Raw genomic sequence first — 20105 nt, 5'->3', positions numbered from 1 at the left:
GAGTCAGTTGATCGAGCTGCCCTGTAGGACATCCTGAGACTTTGCGGGATCACCTCAGTTTCACTGGATATCATGGGCGGCCTATACAATGGTACTGTGCAGAGCGGAGGCAGAACCTCTGCATTTTTCCCAGATGATTCTGGGGCTTGTCAGGGGTGTGTTCTTGAGTGGCTGGACATGGTCAAGGAGACATCCACATAATACCTGGCTGCGGCAGATGGATGGTCATTTCCAGAGGGTGGGACTGGACCACTGGACCATTTTAAGTTATATTAAATAATTTTTTAATAAATTTTCAATTTATAAAGTTTAAATAATGCACTTGTCTTTTTACTACTGCTACTTTTGAACTGACATGCATACACAAAATAAGGTTTACAAATTTTTAATTGGATTGATTACTGCTCTAATATTGAATTCAAAGTATTCTTTTAAAGAGCGTTTCCACTTAACATCAGTATGGTGATAACATTTATTGAAATGTGAAAGCAAAGGTGCAACTTTCTTTCAAAGATTTTTCTTAGCCAGTTATAGATTGTTTAATTGAAAATGGCAAAATAATGATAAACTTAAATGCCTGAAAATCACTTGAACAGAGTATTACTAAAAGTACATTAAAAGACAACAATAACATTAATTTGCATTCTTCATTAACATTCATAACAAAATTTCATAATACATGATAAATTTAAGAGTGCAGTGCAAAAGGTGGCTTACTTTTAATTTAACATTTTTGTTCTCGCTGTATGTTTATTGGTCACACAATGGTTAGCACTGTAGCCCAACAGTCCCACAGTGCTGACATTCCCAGACCTGGCACTGCCTAAGTGGAGTCTGCACAGTTAACACAATATCTACATGTTCTGTGGATACCCCAGGTTTCTACCCACATCCTACAGACCCACATGTTAGGTTAACTAGTGAATCTAAATATATCTATGCAAGTGAGTGTGGGTGTGTGCAGTGTGTTCTAGACTGGCATCCAACCTGCACCTGATGCTACCTGGATAAGAACTTGCTTCCTAAGACACTGAACTGGAAAAGAGGGTTACAATAAGGAAGGGTGGATGCAAATTTATTTCTTTTCAGCCCAGGAATTTTATAATATAATGTAACTGTCAATTTTTGCTTTATTTATTTATTTAAGTGTATGAGCGACTTCATGGTTTTATTATAAAGTGGATGTGGGAAGTGTCCGTACTGTGTAAACGATGGGTACCTCTAAAAATGAATCATTAATAATAATAATAATAATAATAATAATAATTCATTACATTTATATAGCGCTTTTCTCAGTACTCAAAGCGCTATCCACACAGGGAGGAACCGGACCCACAATCTTTCACAGTCTCCTTACTGCAAAGCAGCAGCTCTACCACTGAGCCACCTGTGAGGCTAACCTTGGCACTTTAAAAGCTCAAAACAGGTGACATATTAACAGTGGCAATGGAAAGATAAATAAACAAAGCATACATTTTTTATACTAAAAATGAAGCTACATTTTAAATGTGCATTCGAATTATAGCACTCCCTATAAGAATAAAAGCAGTAACTACTTTCTATTGTTTTTTTCAGTGTGTTATATTTTCAGTTATCAAAAATGTCAGTTGGTGCAGTTTGCATAGGATTAAAGCTTTGACCAACTATTTTTTTTTAAGCTGCAGCTTTTTCTGTTCTTCTGATTTGGATTACATTATTTGGAGGGGACTGGCTAAATTTTAATCAGTTGGACGGAATGTATGTTCATCTAGTTTCACAAAACCATCAGGATTCAGAACTATAAGAGCAATTTTATAACAGAACTGGAATTTTTGGATACTTTAATGGGGGGTGTGCCTATTGATGACTACTTTAGGTATGTTCTTAGTTTTTCATTTTTAATATGAATGGCTATGAATTAACTTTTGACTTCAAAGTAAGATGATGTAGATATTTTTAGGAACACTAATTCTCTTTCTTGTGACGTGGAATGTCACCTCTCTGAAGGGGAAGGAGCCTGAGCTAGTGCGCGAGGTCGAGAGGTTCCGGCTAGATATAGTCGGGCTCACCTTGACGCACAGCTTGGACTCCGGAACCAATCTCCTTGAGAGGGGCCGGACTCTCTACCACTCTGGAGTTGCCCCCGGTGAGAGGCGCCAAGTGTGTGTGGGCATACTTATTGCCCCGACTTGGAGCCTGTTCATTGGGGTTTACCCCAGTGGAAGAGAGGGTAGCCTCCCTCCACCTTCGGGTGGGGGGATGGGACCTAACTGTTGTTTGTGCATATGCGCCGAACAGCAGTTTGGAGTACCCACCCTTTTTGGAGTCCCTGGAGGGGATGCTAGAGGACATACCTTCTGGGGACTCCCTCGTTCTGCTGGGAGACTTCAATGCTCCGTGGGCAATGACAGTGAGACCTGGAAGGGCGTGATTGGGAGGAATGGCCCCCCCGATCTGAACCCGAGCGGTGTTTTGTTATTGGACTTCTGTGCTCGTCACGGATTGTCCATAACGAACACCATGTTCAAGCATAGGGGTGTTCATATGTGCACTTGGCACCAGGACACCCTAGGCCTCAGTTTGATGATCGACTTTGTGGTCGTGTTGTCGGACTTGCGGCCACAGGTCTTGGACACTCGGGTGAAGAGAGGGGCGGAGCTGTCAACTGATGACCACCTGGTGGTGAGTAGGCTTCGATGGTGGGGGAGGATGCTGGTCAGGCCTGGTAGGCCCAAACGTGTTGTGAGGATCTGCTGGGAACGTCTGGCAGAGTCCCTTGTCAGAAGTAGCTTCAACTCCCACCTCTGGCAGAACTTCGACCACATCCTGAGGGAGGTGGGGGACATTGAGTCCGAATGGGCCATGTTCCGTGCCTCTTTTGTTGAGGCGACTGACCGGAGCTGTGGCCATAAGGTGGTCGGTGCCTGTTGTGGCAGCAATCCCCGAACCCATTGGTGGACACTGACGGTGAGGGATGCCGTCAAGCTGAAGAAGGAGTCCTACAGGACCTTTTTGTCCTGTGGAACTCTGGAGGCAGCTGATAGGTACCGGCAGGCCAAGCGGAATGCGGCTTTGGTGGTTGCTGAGGCAAAAACTCGGGCATGGGAGGAGTTTGGGGAGGCCATGGAGAACAACTTTCGGACGGCTTTGAGGAGATTCTGGTCCACCATCCGACGTCTCAGGAGGGGGAAGCAGTGCAGTGTCAACACTGCATATGGTGGGGATGATGCACTGCTGACCTCGACTCGGGAGGTTGTGGGTCGGTGGGGGGAGTACTTCGAAGACCTCCTCAATCCCACTAACATGCCTTCCAATGAGGAAGCAGAGCCTGGGGACTCAGAGGTGGGCTCCCCCATCTCTGGGACTGAGGTCACTGAGGTGGTCAAAAAACTCCTTGGTGGCAGGGCCCCGGGGGTGGATGAGATATGCCCGGAGTTCCTCAAGTCTCTGGATGTTGTAGGACTGTCTTGGTTGACACGCGTCTGCAACATCGCATGAACATCAGGGACAGTGCCTTTGGATTGGCAGACTGGGGTGGTGGTCCCCCTCTTTAAGAAGGGGGACCGGAGGGTGTGTTCCAACTACAGAGGGATCACACTCCTCATCCTCCCTGGAAAAGTCTATTCAGGGGTCCTGGGGCCTCATGTATAAACGGTGTGTACGCACAGAAATGTTGCGTACTCCCGTTTCCACGCTCAAATCACGATGTATAAAACCTCCATATCCGAGACCATGGTCCTCAGCCAGAAAAGGGTGGAATGCCCTCTCAGGGTTGGGAGTGAAATCCTGCCCCAAGTGGAGGAGTTCAAGTATCTCAGGATCTTGTTCACGAGTGAGGGAAGAATAGAGCGGGAGATCGACAGGCGGATCAGTGCGGCATCCGCAGTGATGCGGGCTCTGCATTGGTCCGTCGTGGTGAAAAAGAAGCTGAGCCGCAAGGCAAAGCTCTCAATTTACCAGTCGATGTACGTTCCTACCCTCACCTATGGTCATGAGCTATGGGTAGTGACCGAAAGAACGAGATCACGAATACAAGCGGCTGAAATGAGTTTCCTCTGTAGGGTGTCTGGGCTTTCCCTTAAAGATAGGGTGAGAAGCTCAGTCATCCGGGAGGGGCTCAGAATAGAGCCGCTGCTCCTCCGCATCGAGAGGAGTCAGATGAGGTGGCTCGGGCATCTGATCAGGACGCCTCCCTGGTGAGGTGTTCCGGGCACGTCTAACTGGGAGGAGGCCCCGGGAAAGACCCAGGACACGCTGGAGGGACTATGTCTCTCGGCTGGCCTGGGAACGCCTTGGGATTCTCCCAGAAGAGCTAGAAGAAGTGGCCAGGGAGAGGGAAGTCTGGGCATCTCTGCTCAAGCTGCTGCCCCCGTGACCCGATATCGGATAAGCGGAAGAGGATGGATGGATGGATGGAAAAACAAAAAGAGAATCCTTAAAAATCCTGCACAATGCATCAATATGGCAGGTGTAGCCTGGTTTCCTGCATGCCATGGGTAAAAATTAATTGGAGAGCCACATACAGAGCAGGAACCTTCAAGTAATGAAATGTCTTTGGCTGTCTGAGGTACCCTTAGTGATGGATGGGTAGAGGTGGGGGAATAATGGAAGGTATTAGGGAAATAAAACAGGGACCAGTGATCCTTTCTAGTGTCAGTGGTAGAACAGTAGTAACATACTAGGCAAAGGTTATATTGGTACATTGTTTTCATAGAGCCACTTCAACACCTCACAGGTGGAGGATATTTAATTATTAACTGGAAAAAGAAAAAAAAATCACATGAATGGGTGATGAAAATAAACTGTCTTTGTACAATGCTATTATATCCAACCATGCAGTGATTTCCACTACAGGAGAATGAATGGTGTTATTGTCTATAATGAAAGTTTACATTTCAAAATTGTGCCTCCATAATTGAGATGAGCATTAGGAAGTCATTTCCTACTAACGTGGAACAAAGAAAGGCAACATACATAAAACTGAATGTATGTTTGTTCAGTATGCAAACACAGTTGAACCTCTCTTTGCCAAATTTTGTACAGATTTCCCATTTGTTCAGAGTAAGAAAGCTATGTTTTGTTCTGAATTTTTCCCCCTTAGGGAACTTTACTGAGTGATTGCACCTGCACTTTGTTAGGGAAGTGCCCCTAGAGGCATTTTTGGAACTTGGCACTGGTATGCAAAAGAGTTCCTGCAATGGGTTTAAGTCAGTACAAGTTTGCATTGAGACCAAAATGTTTGCCCTTAGGGAATGTATTCAGTGACTGCATCTGCACTTTATTTCACTTTGGCTATTGCCAGTACTCCTGCTAGTGTATAATAATACTCATTGGTATTAACTACACAAGTATGGTGGCATGTATTAATTAGTAGCTATATAAAAAGTTACCTTTCTTTTTTTCACTAGGTAACCACTAATCATTTAACTAGTTTCTCTTTTATTTTTATTAGTTCGATGACAGAAAACTATTTGAACGTCTTTAGCCTAAAACGTATGTAAAACATCTTGTTTATATAGAATTGGCATCTACACAAATATAACAAAATCAGATGTTAGCGACACTATATAATTAATGGCAAGTTTTGGTAGTAATACAGAACTACTTAATCTCTCATAAATGCCAACAGTCAAGGATAGTAAGAGCCGAAGTGCAGCTGTTTTACAGTAAGGAGATTGTGGGTTCACTTCCTGGCACCTCCCTGCATGGAGAATGCTTTGAGTAGTGAGAAAATCACAATATAAATGTAAAGAATTATTATTATGCTAAAATGTAAAAACATCCTGACAGAGGGGGGAGGTTTCCAACAGTGGTGCAAAATTGCTTAAATCTATTTTTGTTATGACTCTCTTCATCTATTAATCATCTATTTTGAAAATATTTAAGTCCAGCTTTTCACTAAATTATATGACTTTTTTAAAATTATCTACAGAGTGTTTCTCTTTGGCAATAGCTAATTTATTTGATATTAATGGGAAGGACTTGCAGATTTCCAGCATAGTCAAGTCAAACGATAGTTAAACCTGATGCTACGTATAATGAAAGAAAGTCCAACAATTAATGTTTAAATACATCCTAATTTCATTTAACTTGTATGCATACTAACTGACTGTACTGTTGTCTTAGAAAATTTTATTAATTTTGACTTTACATTTATTATAGGCAAAAACAGTTAAGGAACACTATAATTGCAATATGAACTTACTAAAACATCAAGCAGATCAAAAGCAACTTACATTTGCTTTTCATCTTTAGAAAAGAGATCTTTAGCTCGAAAGTGATCTTCATATTTCTGAATTTGGAACATTTTTCCATAAGTATCCTAAAAAAATAAAATATAAAACCAAATACTTAATTGTGACAAAGACACTTCTACAAAAGCAACATCACAACAAATCTAAGATAATAAAAAAAAAGTCAGAACTGTAAATGATGCTATTTGATGAAAATGAATGGACATAATCCAGCTCACACAATATGGTGGAACATCTTTGCAGCAATGCTGCTTGTGGATGTAGAGGGCCTTTATGAGTGTGGACAAATTCAATCTATAAGCAATATATAAACTGCTCAAAAAATTAAAGGAACACTTTTTAATCAGAATATAGCATCAAGAAAATTAAACTTCTGAGCTATTGATCTTGTCAGTTAAGTAGCAGAGTGGGTTGTTAATCAGTTTCAGCTACTTTGGTGTTAATGACATTAACAATAGGTGAACTAGAGGGGCAACAATGAGACGACCCCCAAAACAGGAATGGTTTAACAGCTGGAGGCCACTGACATTTTTCCCTTCTTATCTTTTCGGACCATTTTTTCACTAGTTTTGAATATGGCTATGGTCAGTGTCACTACTGGCGGCATGAGGCGATACCTGGACCCTACAGAGGTTACACAGGTAGTCCAACTTCTCCAGGATGGCACAGCCATTGCCAGAAGGTTTGCGGTGTCTCCCAGCACACACAGGCTTTTAGCTCTACTTGACTTTACTACCCTTCTCTCAGTTTACCTTTATGTCAAGATGCTCATGTAACCTGTGTGTGTGTGCTAGACCATCAATTATGTTGTCTGTTAGGCTTTTTTTCCTCTGAATTTACTGTCTTAATCTTCTTTATTTATTTATCTGGTCTGTACAATTCTATATAACGTATACCCTGCCATTCTATCTTAAACTCTGTGAAGTGCCTTGAGCATGGGAAAGGCGCTATATAAATAAAATGTATTATTATTAAATTCTACTGCAGTATTTAAAGGGTTAGTGTTATCAAAACTTTAGCTGTATTAATTCATACCAAATGAGATAAAAGTGGTTGGTATAACTCAACCCTTATACTGTTACCACTAGCTATTAAGACAACTAACTATGGATCATGTACAGTGGTCTAACAATGACAAAAACTGGTATGTTGCAAAGAACAATGTTAAACCAGGTGGCAAACAAAGTGTTGCGTTACAGTTACCTTTTGCATTTGATCTGTCAGTAAATATACACTATACCAGATATTATTTCAATTTATTGCCCTGGTTTTTACAGTAAAAATAAAGTGTGTTTACTTAAAAAAATATTTTGGACTAACAACCCCTTTTTTCATTATTTTTTTCTTCAACTCCGCCATGCAGAGCGGACTTGACAGGCTTGTCTAAATTGGCATCAGGCCTATGAGCTTAGAGTGCCCATCAACTATGCCTTTCATGTATTGCATTTAGTCAACCTTACAAATGAATGCTTGTCACGTTGTAAATCATGAACCCCAGAGTGAGAATTCATTTCCCTGTCAATTATTTTGCAGATGTTTGCTTTAATTCCTTCTTGATAGTGCATTTAATCCTTGAACAGTTGTTGAAAAGCAAACATCAAGCAAAAACCAATTTTCCATGAACAGTAAAGAAAAAAAGCGGTTTGCTTAACATTATGCTTCCCAAAAAAAAAAAAAATCAGTTTAAAGTTGAAAATAAAATCTTAGTAGAGGCACTTTATTATCCTTGATAAAAGAATGGCAAATATATTCAATGATATTATATCTGTCAATGCGATTATATGTTTGATTCAGTAAGAATTGAAAGCAGAAATTATTTTTGGTAACACAAAAGAAAAACAATACTGTATTAAACATAGCAATATGTTTTGTATTGTATTTTGTTTTGTATTGTGAATTTGTAAATTCTATGGAAATGTCATTGCATAATTGTAATGTAACTGTAATTGCGGAAAAGCAGCTTATCAACAAGTTGTTTGCATTAAACTTAAGGAAAATAGTAAAACCAAGAAGAGTACTGTGCAAAAAGTCTTGGGCGCTTTAGATAGTTCACAGAAGCATTTGTCTTAGACAGCTATTTTTATGTCTTCTAGATTTGTGTGTCAATAGAAAAGACTATTTTAGAGTTCCAAACATTCCTTTTGTAAAAAGTAAAGCAATACAATTAGATATTTGAATGTCATTAAAGAAAGAAACCAACATAGTAAGTAGACCACTTCCCAGCTGGGAAAAAAAAAACATGAGATCCTTGTAGGCACATAGCCCAGTGCTTAATTAAGCAAATATAACAAGTAGGTACTAATGATCAATGACATAATGTATAGACTGAACCAAAGTGATTGACTGAAAAAGAAACAGTTGTGCAGAGGGAATAAAAGTGGACTAGAGACAACCATACTAAAAAGTTGAGATTGCATTAGGTTTAGCAGTTTAAACTGTAAATCCTATACCATGGCAAAAGAGAATATAGTGAACTTCCTGTATCATCAAGGTCTTTCCCAAGTATAAATATCACAGCAGAGAGGTGTTTCCAGATTTGCTATCAAAGAAGCATAAACAAACAGACTAGGTTGAGGAGCACAAACGGAGTGTTTGGTCAAGGCAAGTGATTGCAGCAAATGACAAATACATCAAGTTTACTTTCTTTTGAAAGCAGATGATGGCCAAAACTGCTATCAGCACATAACTGGCAGACACCACTGGGAACCAGGAAAATCTTTTTACAGCTTTACAGTTTTATCAGTAGTCGTCTTCGTGGAAGAGTTGTGATTAAAATTCTATTCCTCTGAGGTGGAAATAAAGCCAAACTACTCACTTTTGTATGAAAACACAAGTACTAGGATGAACAAAAATGGCAGCAGGTGCTCTGGACTGATGTGTCAAAATTTGAGATTTTTGACTCTAACAGAAGGCAGTTTGTCTGCTGAGGTTCTGGAGAAAAGCACTTGAACAAATGCCTCAAGGCAACAGTGAAGCATTGAGGGTTCCCTGCAGGCTTGGGGCTGCATTTCTGCAAACAGGGTTGGTAATTTGATTATGATTGATGCCCATATACTGCTGAGAAGTATAGGCCATCATGCAGTACCTTCAAGGAGGCATCCGATTGGTCCCAGCTTCATTCTGTAGCATGACAATGACCCAAATACGCAGCCAAAATCATAAAAACGATCTGCAGTGAAAAGAGGAACAGGAGATCTAGCAATAGATAGTATGGCCCCCACAGGGTCCACATTCCAACATCACTGTGTCAGTGTGGGTACACAGACAGAAAGAAGCCAATGTTTGCAGTGCAAAACAAATACTGATTTAATGTACTTTTTTCTGTTTACTGCACTTTTTAGGAAATTTATTGATTAATAAAAACTACTCATGCTGTTTTTGAAAGCACTACCACTTTACAGCATTTTTTTTCAAGCATGTAAGACTTTTGCACAGTATTGCATATTAGCAAGGTTTAGGCTTGCAAATTAATTAAGAATCTGATTACAGTAAAATTGATGATATACCATAATGTGGTACTTAAATAGTCTGGCATACTGTACTTTTTAAAAATTTTATGTGATTTTATATTAGCATACGCAAGCACGAATATCTTGGCTGGGATTGGCTCCAGCAGACCCCCGTGACCCTGTGTTCGGATTCAGCGGGTTGGAAAATGGATGGATGCATGAAGTATGAATATTGTTGTACTCTGTACACATTAGAGTAATGACCCTATAAATCCAAAAACCTATATTGTTTTTGTGGTCTGGTTGGAAGTAATATAAATTACCTGAAACTGCAAGACATTTAGTATACTATGTACATCACAGATTCCAATTTAGTACGGATTTCATTAATTAGTGTTTAAACTATGAGTTCAAGATGAAGTCCAAGTCTATTGTCAAATTTATATAGTACAATGAAATTCTAACTTGCATGCCTCCTCAGAACAGTTACAAAAAGACAATACCAATAATGGCAGAATCCAAAACAAAAATAATACATGTTAAATGCACTACTAAACTTAAGACAGTGAGCAGAATGATAACCTATCCTGATTTTAAAGCGGGTGTCGACAAAAGTCAAATCCAGAAGTAGAAACCTAAATGTGGAGGAAGAGTGTGCTTTTTAACTTTATCCACTAGATGTCAGCATAGACCCAAAGATAAACTGAATCAAATACCAGCAGTCACTTTCCTTAAAAAAAAAAACAAAAAAAAAAAACCACTTCATGTTTTGTTTATTGTTGACAACACAGATTCTGCAAAGTCAGAGGAGGATTTTGAGCTGACAGAAGAAGGTGACAATGAGAATGCTGCTGAAAAACAACATCAGCAGTACATGTATTGCGAATAGTGTGACTTAATGCATGCAGCTGGCTGCTTTGAATAACTTTATAGACTTTAAAATTATCATGTGCAGGGAGCTCATAGATTTGCAAATTGCATGTTTTCTGCATGTAAAAGTTAAAAAAAACAGCCTCCAAGGAGGTAAATGAATTTAAGTCAGGGTGGCCATTACTGCCTCTCAATGCACTGTTTACTTCCATTGTGGAAGCTGTGTGGACATGGTATGTAAACCTGTGTTCATGTGGGTTATCTTTTGCTACTTTTTTTGCTATAACACAAAGTTACCACTACCTATTTTTCAGAGGTACCATGAAAATTACTTGGTACACATCAGCACTACTTAGGTTCCAGAAAATACACTGCTGTGTTTAACAAAACAATGCAAATCTCATGACAAACCAGTGTTGTAATGTTAGTGATAAGGCAGGTTAAAGTACTGTTGCATTTCTGAAATTATGCTTCTTGGATCAGTTTTGTTTTGTGCAAGGTAGTAAACTCTTAAATGAAACAAACCAATTTTAGTACACTTCAGTTGCAACCAGCAATATCTCAATAGCTGTTTTGCTCTAAATCATGGACTTAATACCACAACACAAGTTACACCCTAAGCCTGGATATGCATGTTATTTTCCTCTCTAATGCTTTAACTGATCTCATTGTTTAATTAGCTTGACATTTTTCCTCTTATTCTGCATGTAGAAAAGACAAGTAGGCTGAAATTTAAATTTAGAAGAAATTGATAAATATTTGTCTTTTTCCATAGCTTTAAAAGCTCAATACTTTGTTTTCCTGTCATATCAGCTTTTTTTTTGTAGAATTTTATCCCTTGTTTTGTAATAATGACAATTAATGATGAGTCAGTGTAGAAACTAGGCCACTGACACTGAATCCTGAAAAGCTGCAACTAATTAATAATAATACATTTTGCTTATATAGCTCCTTTCCCCATCATACCTACAAGTTGCTCATTTCAATAACAGCTTATAATAACCACAATGTCTGGAAAACAGAATGACAATCACCTTGATGAAAATTTTAAAAACCAAGGTAAACAAAAAAATTCCCCAAAATATATAGTATGTATCACCTGCATAAAGTTAGTCATGTTACAATCAATATCAACAGATAAAGACTGTGTGACCAGAAGTGAAAAACAAATGGTTATATTTATGGAAAATGACTGCAAAAAAAAAAAAAAAAAAAAACTTTTAATGCCCGTTTCATTACCATTCCTGTATTTTAACAATGATGTATCATGTTATCTGCACTACTAATTCCATATCCAATTTTTTGGTCACTGTGCCACTAAAATTTAAGCGTACTTCTTTCCCCCGTTGTTTTTGAATCCATAAAGCTGTACAATCAAGAATCATAATTATAGCATTAAAGCTCTACAGGTATAGATAACATGCCTAGGCCTTCAAGCATCCTATGCAGAGATTTTTTTTATTGGATAATGTTTTTAAAATGACAGAATATCACTTACAATAAAAGTGCATAAGAAAAACAAAACATTTGAAAACCACTCACTAGACTACAGTACTCTCTTCTTCTTTTCATGAAACAACTGAAATCCAGGTATTGCTTTTTTGCGTCATAACTTTGGAAAAAAATGGTATTCAGAAAAAGTCCATTTGCATATGGTCACTACATAATTCACGTGTAAATACTCAAATTCAAAAGCAATAACTGTACACTAAAATGGCATAGCAGTTGCTATATCCAACATTTTGGGGTTGAATTCCATGCCAGGTCTTTGTACATGTGCAGTATAAACTTTTTTGATATGTCTGCAAGAATTTTTTTCTAGGAAATTTGATATCCCTCCTACATCTGTAAGATTTGTATGATTGATTATTACAGTTCTAAATTGCCGTTTGGCGAGTCTGAATATGGACATTTGTACCATGTGTATGGAGCGTGTGAAGGCCTGGTGTTTGTTTAAAAATAAAACAGCTTGTTTCAAACTATTTTTACTTTAATTAGTATTATTTATATATATATATATATATATATATATATATATATATATATATATATATAAATACACACACAGTGCATCCGGAAAGTATTCACAGCGCATCACTTTTTCCACATTTTGTTATGTTACAGCCTTATTCCAAAATGGATTAAATTCATTTTTTCCTCAGAATTCTACACACAAAACCCCATAATGACAACGTGAAAAAAGTTTGAGGTTTTTGCAAATTTATTAAAAATAAAAAAAACTGAGAAATCACATGTACATAAGTATTCATAGCCTTTGCTCAATACTTTGTCGATACACCTTTGGCAGCAATTACAGCCTCAAATCTTTTTGAATATGATGCCACAAGCTTGACACACCTATCCTTGGCCAGTTTCGCCCATTCCTCTTTGCAGCACCTCTCAAGCTCCATCAGGTTGGATGGGAAGCGTCGGTGCACAGCCATTTTAAGATCTCTCCAGAGATGTTCAATCAGATTCAAGTCTGGGCTCTGGCTGGGCCACTCAAGGACATTCACTGAGTTGTCCTGAAGCCACTCCTTTGATATCTTGGCTGTGTGCTTAGGGTCGTTGTCCTGCTGAAAGATGAACCGTCGCCCCAGTCTGAGGTCAAGAGCGTTCTGGAGCAGGTTTTCATCCAGGATGTCTCTGTACATTGCTGCAGTCATCTTTCCCTTTATCCTGACTAGTCTCCCAGTTCCTGCCGCTGAAAAACATCCCCACAGCATGATGCTGCCACCACCATGCTTCACTGTAGGGATGGTATTGGCCTGGTGATGAACGGTGCCTTGTTTCCTCCAAATGTGACACCTGGCATTCACACCAAAGAGTTCAATCTTTGTCTCATCAGACCAGAGAATTTTCTTTCTCATGGTCCGAGAGTCCTTCAGTGTCCTTCATGTGCCTTTTACTAAGGAGTGGCTTCCATCTGGCCACTCTACCATACAGGCCTGATTGGTGGATTGCTGCAGAGATGGTTGTCCTTCTGGAAGGTTCTCCTCTATCCATAGAGGACCTCTGGAGCTCTGACAGAGTGACCATCAGGTTCTTGGTCACCTCCCTGACTAAGGCCCTTCTCCCCCGATCGCTCAGTTTAGATGGCCAGTCAGCTCTAGGAAGAGTCCTGGTGGTTTCGAACTTCTTCCACTTACGGATAATGGAGGCCACTGTGCTCATTGGGACCTTCAAAAAGGAGCAGAAATTTTTCTGTAACCTTCCCCAGATTTGTGCCTTGAGACAATCCTGTCTCGGAGGTCTGCAGACAATTATTTTGACGTCATGCTTGGTTTGTGCTCTGACATGAACTGTCAACTGTGGGACCTTATATAGACAGGTGTGTGCCTTTCCAAATCATGTCCAATCAACTGAATTTACCACAGGTGGACTCCAATTAAGCTGCAGAAACATCTCAAGGATGATCAAGGGAAACAGGATGCACCTGAACTCAATTTTGAGCTTCATGGCAAAGGCCGTGAATACTTATGTACATGTGCTTTCTAAATTTTTTTTATTTTTAATAAATTTTCAAAAATCTCAAGTACACGTTTTTCATGTTGTCATTATGGGGTGTTGTGTGTAGAATTCTGAGGAAAAAAAAGAATTTAATCCACTTTGGAATAAGGCTGTAACATAACAAAATGTGGAAAAAGTGATGCGCTGTGAATACTTTCTGGATGCACTGTTTGTATATATTGCTTTCAGTGAAGAGATACAGTAGAAAGGAAATCTATTTTGTAGCAAAATAAACTTAATTCTTGATTTTACTAAAGACACCTATAGAAAAATACATGTCTCTTCCATGTTTATTTTGGAAGCAACATGGTCTCTATTAAAGTAGTTTACTCTGAAGGTGTGCACTTTAAAAAGTTTCATCAATAGTGATGCATGAGTGGAGCTTTGTCCATATCTTATATATTTTCAAAGAATTTAATGCAGATTTTAGGATATTACAAGCCATTCCCCTTCTTTATTGTAACAGTCAACTGACACAGAAGAGTGGATGGGTTAGAAATTATAAGAAGAACTGAAACCCAAACGAAGTCTTTTGTGAATGAGTAATGGTAAGACTTAAAAATACATAAAAGCAACAGTTAAAAATTTAGAAATAGTAAAAGAAAACTGAAAATATATTTTTGGCAAGGAAAAAAAAAGGTAAGCTTATAAGGTAATTATAAAAAAATATTTCAACTTCTGTGTAATAATTTAATTATACATTTCTCCTTGGGATTAATAAAGTTTATCTAATTAATAATGTCCATAGAGGACACAATAGGACTGAACTACAAATACTCTGCATACTTAAGTTAAGCCATCATCACAAAATATATGAAAACAATTATAAAACACAAGAGACAACCACCTATTTGGTAGTTCAGAGATGCAACTGCCTAGTATAATTTGTTATAGAACAATTAATGTGTTTAGATAAGGAAGTTGTGTTTTACCACTATTAAACTAGAGTATCATAAGGATGAAAGAAAATATATTATGGGGGACATTCTTGCATTATTTGCCTTAACATGCAAAAGGTTTCTAATAAAGAACCCATTTAAGGTTCTAATCATCAAACCGTAAGGCAGCAGCATTCAAAGAATAACATGTAGATGTATGTATAATTATCCTACATACAGTAACTAAACTATGGTACAAGCACTTAGTTGAAGTCAAAAAGAAGGTCCCCATATATAAAAGTGTTAGCGCCTCTACAATTTTTCTCTTATACAAAAGATTTGGATAAAAGCATTAGTTAATTTGCAAATAATCGTAAACCAATTGGATAATCTTATACCTCAGAGCCAGCAAAATTCTTAGCAAAGGACGTAGATACAGGTTTTGTCAGATGTATGAGTATTTTAAATTTCACAGCAGGCACCAATGTTACTTATTCCTTTCCTAGTTATAACTACTTCAGTGAAGTCTCCTCGTAGTCTGGATTTACTAAGAGTGCAAAAGTTTACCCCTTCACCTCTGGAATATATCTAGTGATTTATGGACTTACCACTTACTTACTTGTGCCACTTACCAAAGCAGGTACCTGCAGCCTACTGCAGTGTTACCTGTTGAAAGCTGCTACCCCATGGGAAAATGGAAATCACTCACAGTAGGTGCTTTTAACACTATAACTTGGTACAAAGAAAACAGTATAAACTCACTATTGCAATAAAGCTGAAAAAGTCCTTGTGCGCATGAGCAAAATCTCCTATTAGCTTAGAAATAAAAGAAGAATTCCAGATTAAATAAAAATATTTGAAGTTATAATTTTGGAAGTTAAAAGGGATTGCCAGACACATCAAGGTGTAAAGGATATTGGAAAGTCATACAGAAAACCTCCAATAAAACAGAGGCTCACACTGCAAGAAGCTGTGACAGAGAAGAACAGTTATTGGTTGTAGCTGCAGCTGTTGTCTTTCACTACTGGTCTTCAAGAAAGAAATCAGAACAGGATTGCTAAAGTGCAGCTCCAAAGGTTAGCTGTTTCCAGATCTATCACCCACCACTTTCAACAGTGATGGACTGATATTTTGCTACTTCCTAAATTTCAGTTTTTAACTTTTGGTCAACACCAATATTATTATCTAAAAAAGGAAAAATGTATCTGGTTTTGTGAATTACAGTTGAATGAAAAGAGTATTAAACAGTAAGAGACACTTACCAAACAAAAAAAAAAAAAAAAAAAAAAACAAGCTATTGGAATGCTTGCCTAACCAATCTTTTACAACTCTTCTCCGATTTATAAGCATATCTAAGAAATGTTTACATATTATATGGATATGAAAATGTACTCATGCTTGAGAAATTAAACTGCTCCCCACATCTTAATCGTACTTCCATTGTGTGTTATCACCAAAAAGTATACCCTCAACATGATTCTGGAAATATTAAGAACTTCAAACATCTTTTTAGTAACTAGTCAGCATACTGATGGGATGGTATACAGAATGTATGTAAATACATATCCCACACTTTTTTTTATTAATTAAACAAAAAGTGTTTATGTTGAAAACATGTCAAGGTATGTTGTACCCTACTGATTATAAACACAGAATGACCACTCAAATTCATAATCAAATTCTGTGAAAAAGTTACATTTGAACTACATTTGGACTGTAATATGAGGAGAAAATTGAGGGCCTATGGCAAAGAGAGGGCAAAGTTTACTTCAATCACTTGGTAAATATACAGTACTTGTAGCTACCTCTTTCATTAGAAAGTTAAAAGTACAACATCAAGAGTACTTGTATAGTATGTAGACATATCCAAAATCATTTAGTTTGTTGTACCATTTAAATAAAGTATGATCATAAATGTCAAGGCAATATTTCACACTGTAAATGAATTTAGTAAAATAACCAGTTCCATGCACTGCGGTAATATCAACACCACCTTTAAGTGAAAAGCGGTAACTGTAAACTGATTGAACATTTTATTAGTTACTCCTGTACTACTCCTGTAACTGACTGTTCAGTAAGTAACACAATAATACTATAATATTTATAGAGGGATGGCAGGACTGCTCTGTTTATGGTTTGGGAGTTCAGATGGAGAATGGAAAAGAACTAAATGGCTCCAAACATGGCTGGGGCGAAGGGGTCAAAGGTGAGAACATAAAAAGAGAAGAAACATTACTCCTATAATATCATTGTTTAATAAAAAAGAAAAAACACCCAAAAAATCATCCTGCTAATAAGCAGTGCTTTAGACAAACAATTACCACAGAGAAAAACTGGTGACAAAAAAGTTGTACATTCCAGAATGCTTCTATCTACCAGGTCACAGATAAGGTAGGGCAGGCCTAATCAAATACCACAAAGCTCCAGTGAAAAACAAAACAGCAGAAGAACTTGTCCAACCAACACAAATACTATAAGATGTGGTTAATAAATTTTAGCTCCTGCCAATTAACTTTGATGATGGTCCAAAAAAAACTTAAAACCACGAGCACATGGTTCCATTTCAACAGGTGTTGAAAAATGGCTGGTGGTAGTGGTGTAATTGTGTATGATACTGTGTCCACTGAATTCACAGTTTAATAAAACACATTATTTAATCATCACTATAAATGAATGCAGAAAACTCATTTACAGTATGAATAAGCCTTTGATAATACTTAACTTCACAAGGCTGTAAACTTTACTACATTAAATCATTGTCACCATAGTCTCCTTAGTCATCATCTCCTAATCCAAGCAAGCATCTGTATAAGTCAGAATTAGTTATTTTTGGAGTACTGATCCACCAGGTAATATTCAACACTATATAGTACACTGGAGCTGATGTGGACTACTGAGGTTTTACAGATAAGGAAGACAAAAATTTTGAGGTAAGGAAAATGGAAGTTCCACATTAATGTAAAAACTGCTGTCTTAATGTTGGTTTCTATATTGATTTTTGGTTTATTCAGGTGTCTTTACACATGAGGAATCCATTTCTGACATTATTTTCAAGTTTTGCCTTAAAAGTTAATTGCCATCTTTTTCTGTGTTTATGCAATAATTTAGATATGGTCACATTACCAAATCCATTGTGTTGGTTATAACACCAAATAAGCACCTTAGTGAACTTTATTTCTAATAGGTCCTAGTGGTAGGATTTAGTGTTCTGGCCACAAACCCTTTTCAGAATCTGACTTTCAATTTTGTCTTGCCCTTTGAACAGTTTACTTGTTTTATGTGCGTCTCCTCTGGAATTCTGACTCTTGCTTGTCTTCTGATTATTTCTTGTTTGTCAATCATATTTATGTTTTCAGTGCCCACAATGGTAATGTGTTGCATGTTGTTAAGCACATGCAAGTAACAATTTCATGGTATTTTGTACATGTGATAATACTGACCATATGACTCCTATGCATTCTCTGTGAGAGCAAAGGGGGAACATGAAACTACAGTGTAGGTCTATCTAAAAAATTTGCCGAGCAGCATAAGTCTCAATACTACATGGATTTACATATGTTTCACAATGAGAAACTATGATAAATAGCATGAATAGCTATTCACTTAAATTTTATTTCTGAAAGATATACAATACATTGTGTCACTTACAGTATATGTATTTTCTAAAACCTGCCCAGTAGGACTAATTTTCAAGTATTTCAAGTAGAGGGAAAGATTTCCTAGGACCAAAGCATGTATAAAATACAGCCAAAAACATTTCCTAAAAGAATATGCCATTACAGTTTACATATTACAAATTTTTATTAATTAAATGTTTAAAAACCACCTGATGGAAATATTGGATACAGAGAATACTAATATTTCATATTTCTGTTCTTCTGTTCCAAATCAAAGAATGCATCCAAGGCAGAAATAAAGCAGTGATAGTCTGTATGTAGAATATTTATTAAAGTCAAAAAACACCGTGATTAAATGAGAAAGCCGAGGAGTACACCATTTTCCAGGATACTCAGCTGGCAGTCCTTACATGCTGACAGGTGAAATGTGACGTTGCATATGTCTCTCCAGCCCCATCTTCTACAGAAAATTTAAGCTGCACCATGAGGTATTGTGCATTATTGCTCAACACTGTAGGGGGGTTAAGTCCATGTGGAACTTTCAAAAATATTACCACAGATCAAACAGGCAGCATTTCAAGTCAGATTTGACATACCTATTTAAATGAACGGTAGGGGTCCTTGGGCTGCCGGAGGCTGAGCAAAGGTGGGGGGTGGTGGTGATGGGAAGCAAAATTTAAAACAACAGCTCAGTGGAAAGGCAGAGCCACAAACTCCATTACTATGATCAGCTCAACTCCGCATTTATCTCCCTCTTCAATTCTACCATGGCAAAAAGCTATTTTGTCCAAGGTCAAAAGAAAGCACAAGATTTTATTATTTATTTTTTGCAAAATAAATGCTCTAAATAAACATTACAGTGCTTGTATAAAGATATACAAGAGGGAAAATCATAATTAGTTCATAACCAACGAGCAAAACAAGGGTATACTATAATGCAATTAGTATAACAATTAATAATATTCATACAATTACAATGTTGTCATATAGTTAACACAACATGTAATTTATAATGTAAACAGACTGTCATTTATAACAAACCCACATGGAATATAACTAATAAACAAATCCCTATAATGACAGTACTTCTCAGATGTTAGAATTGTTCTTTGTGCGTAGATCATGAGTTTCAACAACTTGGTGATAGCTATAAGAATCTTGTTAGTGTTGTTATATTCATATGAAAATTTCACAGCTACTCAACATTATACTTACATGCATTAAAGAATAGTAAGACTGTTTGCCCGTATAGAATAGAAAATGAAAAGGACGTCCATCTTCTCCACACTGTACAGCTGAAAAACACAGTAACAAGATTTACTATACAATAATTAAAGGAAAACAACTTGCAAGATGATAATCTCTTTATAAAAAATGTAAGAAACACTAAAACTGTAATCAGCCGTTAATTAAGCCTTTCTCAATTAATGTTATATTTTTATTTATGTAAAATATTGTGTTTCACGAGTTTATGCACAAGTTACATAAATATGAACAAAAATTCATTAAAGAAGCATTAGATAATGATAATGTTACAGTTTCATCAAA

General features: G+C 37.4%; 1 protein-coding gene and 1 long non-coding RNA gene across 2 annotated transcripts in view; both read right to left on the bottom strand.

The window, feature by feature from the left end:
• Positions 1–20105, bottom strand: part of LOC127527626 (uncharacterized) — a 121313-nt gene that overhangs the window by 22020 nt on the left and 79188 nt on the right. The gene's annotated exons all lie outside the window — the stretch shown is intronic.
• Positions 1–20105, bottom strand: part of mrps9 (mitochondrial ribosomal protein S9) — a 96807-nt gene that overhangs the window by 14124 nt on the left and 62578 nt on the right. The window contains exons 5-6 of the mRNA XM_028800656.2: positions 19773–19852; positions 6216–6301 (exon numbers count right to left, since the gene is read on the bottom strand). Coding sequence (XP_028656489.1) covers positions 6216–6301; positions 19773–19852 — 166 coding nt within the window. The remainder of the gene's footprint in view (positions 1–6215; positions 6302–19772; positions 19853–20105) is intronic.

Source organism: Erpetoichthys calabaricus, chromosome 4, assembly GCF_900747795.2.
Source record: "Erpetoichthys calabaricus chromosome 4, fErpCal1.3, whole genome shotgun sequence".
Taxonomy (NCBI): domain Eukaryota; kingdom Metazoa; phylum Chordata; class Cladistia; order Polypteriformes; family Polypteridae; genus Erpetoichthys; species Erpetoichthys calabaricus.
This window is presented reverse-complemented; position numbering and strand designations above follow the sequence as displayed.